This window comes from Anneissia japonica, unplaced genomic scaffold, assembly GCF_011630105.1.
Source record: "Anneissia japonica isolate Jap-2015-1 unplaced genomic scaffold, ASM1163010v1 scaffold1208_len1460985_cov181, whole genome shotgun sequence".
Classification (NCBI taxonomy): Eukaryota; Metazoa; Echinodermata; class Crinoidea; order Comatulida; family Comatulidae; genus Anneissia; species Anneissia japonica.
Window position 1 is genome coordinate 296,748 of NW_022688484.1, and position 3,437 is coordinate 300,184.

General features: G+C 34.4%; 1 protein-coding gene across 1 annotated transcript in view; it reads left to right on the forward strand.

The window, feature by feature from the left end:
- LOC117121929 (maleylacetoacetate isomerase-like) overlaps positions 1 to 3,437 on the forward strand; it is a 10,992-nt gene that overhangs the window by 637 nt on the left and 6,918 nt on the right. Inside the window, exons 2-3 of the mRNA XM_033267350.1 lie at positions 971 to 1,022; positions 3,098 to 3,159. Of these exons, the coding sequence (XP_033123241.1) occupies positions 971 to 1,022; positions 3,098 to 3,159 (114 nt within the window). The remainder of the gene's footprint in view (positions 1 to 970; positions 1,023 to 3,097; positions 3,160 to 3,437) is intronic.

Genomic DNA, 3,437 nt, shown 5'->3' on the forward strand with positions numbered 1-3,437 from the left:
CCGTACAGTAGTAGTAGTAGGCAAGCCGGGCAGTGTGAGTCATCATGCCATGGTGGTATGATCTGGTAAGCATATTGCAAACTCATTAAGTGCAGTTTCGAATGTGGCCTTTTCGCGAAAATTGATAATTACATATGCCTAGGCTAGGCTAGTATTAACATTGTTGTAGATAAACTGCCAGTCATTTTTATTACTGCGTGTATAACTACCAGCATACATATCCTTTAGTGAAAAAAAACAACACTATGGTAGCAGGTCAAAATGGCAATAAACCAAAACAGCAATGACTAAAATGGCAATAACCAAAACAGCAATAGACCAAAATGGCAATGATAAGAGTACTGTTCCAAAATGGCAACAGACCAAAACGGCAATGACAAATACCAAAACGACAATATTCAAAGGAGCAAAATCAATACCAAGCAAGAGCAAGCACCGCCAGACGTGGGACGAATTGTTTAGATGTCTCATTTTGTCATTTTAAAGTTTTATTTATTTTGATGTTTATTGCTTATATTGTGTTTAATACCCTAATCCTATTATTATTGAATTTGTATGTTGTTATAATGTTAGGCCTATTATTATTATTGTTATTATTATTATTATTATTATTATTATTATTATTGTTATGGTTATTATTATTATTATCATTATTATTATTGTTAAAAATTTGATTACTATTATTATTATTAATATTAATATTATTAAATTTTTTCCCCCGCATTTTTTTACTTTTATGGCTTTTAATTTTTTTCTTTCTGTCTTTATTTTTAATTTTCATGCGTTCTCTTTTCTGTTTTCTTCCTTAGCACATTGAGAGTAGCATAATGTGCCTTATAAGATAAGTCAAAGATTGGATTTGATATGCCACTGCCAGTGAATATGAAGTTAATAATAATGCAAGCTCAATGGGTTTTCGTTGGAGTAACTTCTGTCTAGTTCATTTATTAACAATTTCTTCTACTTTCAGCCTATATTGTATTCCTACTTCAGAAGCTCATGTTCATGGAGGGTTCGAATTGGTATGTTTGTTTTAATTATGCCAAAAATAGAATAAAATAGTTAAAAATTTAAGAACAGTAAACAGTAACTGCTGATATCCTAAAGGGAATGGACTACTTGCACAGTGGAAGTTTTTTGAGATTGATAGAGAATCAAAAACCAGAGGACATACTGGTACATTAAAAATTCGCAAGCATAACTTCCGTAAATATGCATTTTCTCTTCGCTCACTTAATGAATGTAACGCATTGTCTGAGGATGTAGTTTCTGCAGAAAGTATTAATTTGTGTTAAATCCTCTTTACTTACTTTACTTTTGGTGTTGGGCTTCAAGCTATTGCTTATATGCCCCTCTCTGTACTCCCTGCCATGATCTCATATAAGGGTTGAACTTCAGTGAGTGGGATAACCAATGTTTCTTTAGTTCCGATTATATTTGGATGACGTTTTTACTGCCGTTTCTGGTAAGTTATTCCGATCATTTATTGCTGCTCTGCCTTAATTTAGAATTAGCTTTAGTTAGTTTTTTAATTTTTAAAGAATGACCTCTGGTTCGGGATGCAGTATCCAATATAAACAAATCTGCAGTTCTGAGATTGTCTATTCCTTTTTAAGATTTAAAAAATCTCAATACATCGGCTTGTTTCCTTCTATACGCTAGTGTTGGAAGATTGAGGCTAATTAGGTGTTCCGGTTAACTGAGACTTTTTAAGTCCAGGTAGAAGTTGAGTAGCTCTCTGCCGAACTTTCTCGAGTGCATCTGCATCTTTCTTGTATGAAGGACACTAAATTAAGTTTCCATACTCCAAGGATGTTTTCTGGATGACCTTAAATTTTCCTTCATTAAAGGGTAGTTGCGATTTTTGTAGACCCCAGTTCACTACAGCCTCTAAATCTTTTTGTAAAGAATTTGTATCATCTTGGTTGTTGACAGTTTTGTAAAATTTAATATCGTCAGCAAAAAGTTTAAGCTGGGACAAATGGCCGCAGAAATCACTCATTGCATTTTATTTATACGGCAATATGACCTGACCTAATAATAGCTCTAATAATGAGTATAAGCTCTTATGTTTCTACAATCAACAAGTAAGGCCAGGAGGAAAACTAAAATTTTGTGAGTGTTCGCTGCAAAAAGGCCTGTAATCAGGTTTATGGTTTGGATAAACACTCACCCCTTCCCCTGTCTCTTATACACATCTCGGCCTCTCTGCTCTCCGTAACCCTCCTGATAAACCAAACCAGCCCCTCACCTTGCATCAAAAGCCATGATGATGAAATCCACCATATACAATCATGCTGCAGCTCAAATGCTTCAGCTAGTGCATCCCCCCCCACCCTATAAAAGCTCTTCCCCATGAACATTCTGGCCATAAAGAGGGACAAAATTGAAATACAAGAAAGTATGAAAGCATATCTATGCCTATGACTGCACAATTATTTGGATGTTAACTTATTTTATTAATAATTTACTTTTAATTTTAATTTACTACAGTATTATGTTTGTTCTCAGTTAAATAAAAAGGTGGGGGATCAAGCACCACGCCCTCTACCCCTAATCATTGGACCCACAAATGCAATCCTCCTCAGCTTCATGTGGAGTATTCGCAGTAACCTCTTGTAGTACATCACATCACATAGACCAATTGCATTCACACATTCACATTGCAGTACCCATTTTTACTGCTTTATTTATTTATTTATTACGGTATAAAATTGCACAACAAGCAGCCAGGCAGCTGAAACTTTGAGCTTACAAACATCAAAAAGATGAAACAAACAAGATAAACAAGAGATTAAAAATACCATCAGCAAAAATATATAAATGTATATATAATAATAATAATAACAATAACAATAATAATAATAATAATAACAATAATAATAACAACAACAATAGTAATAACAACAATAATGGAGAGAGACGAACAGACAAAGGACACAAGCTACTCTCTAATTTACACAGGGAGGGGTCGATCCCCAGCTTGGATGGATTGATTGCATGATACTATAAGATAATCTTCAAGAGTTATGCAAGTATTATTTTTGTTTGGTATGCTTTAATAGAAAGTTGTTTTTTTTTTGGCTATAATTTTCAGCTCTTGCACTCAAGAAGGTTGACTATGAATATAGAGCGGTTAACCTACTTAAAGGAGAACAGGTAAGACTCTTAACCTGAGTAACAGGGCAGGGGTATAGCTAACTACTGTCAGCCGTAACATTGGCACTGTTTCAATCCTTTTTGCTCAGGGTTTAATTTAAAGTAGAGTCAAGTCTTCTCTACTTGAAAGACTTACAAACAGAGGTCCAGCGTACACATCTGGCGAGTATACACTTTAAAGTGCCCATTATAATTTTTGGAAAAGTGGGAGGGGGTGGCTAGGCCAACTCTGGTTATTTTAGTCTCATGTAATTTACATAATAAAGTGAACATGATGC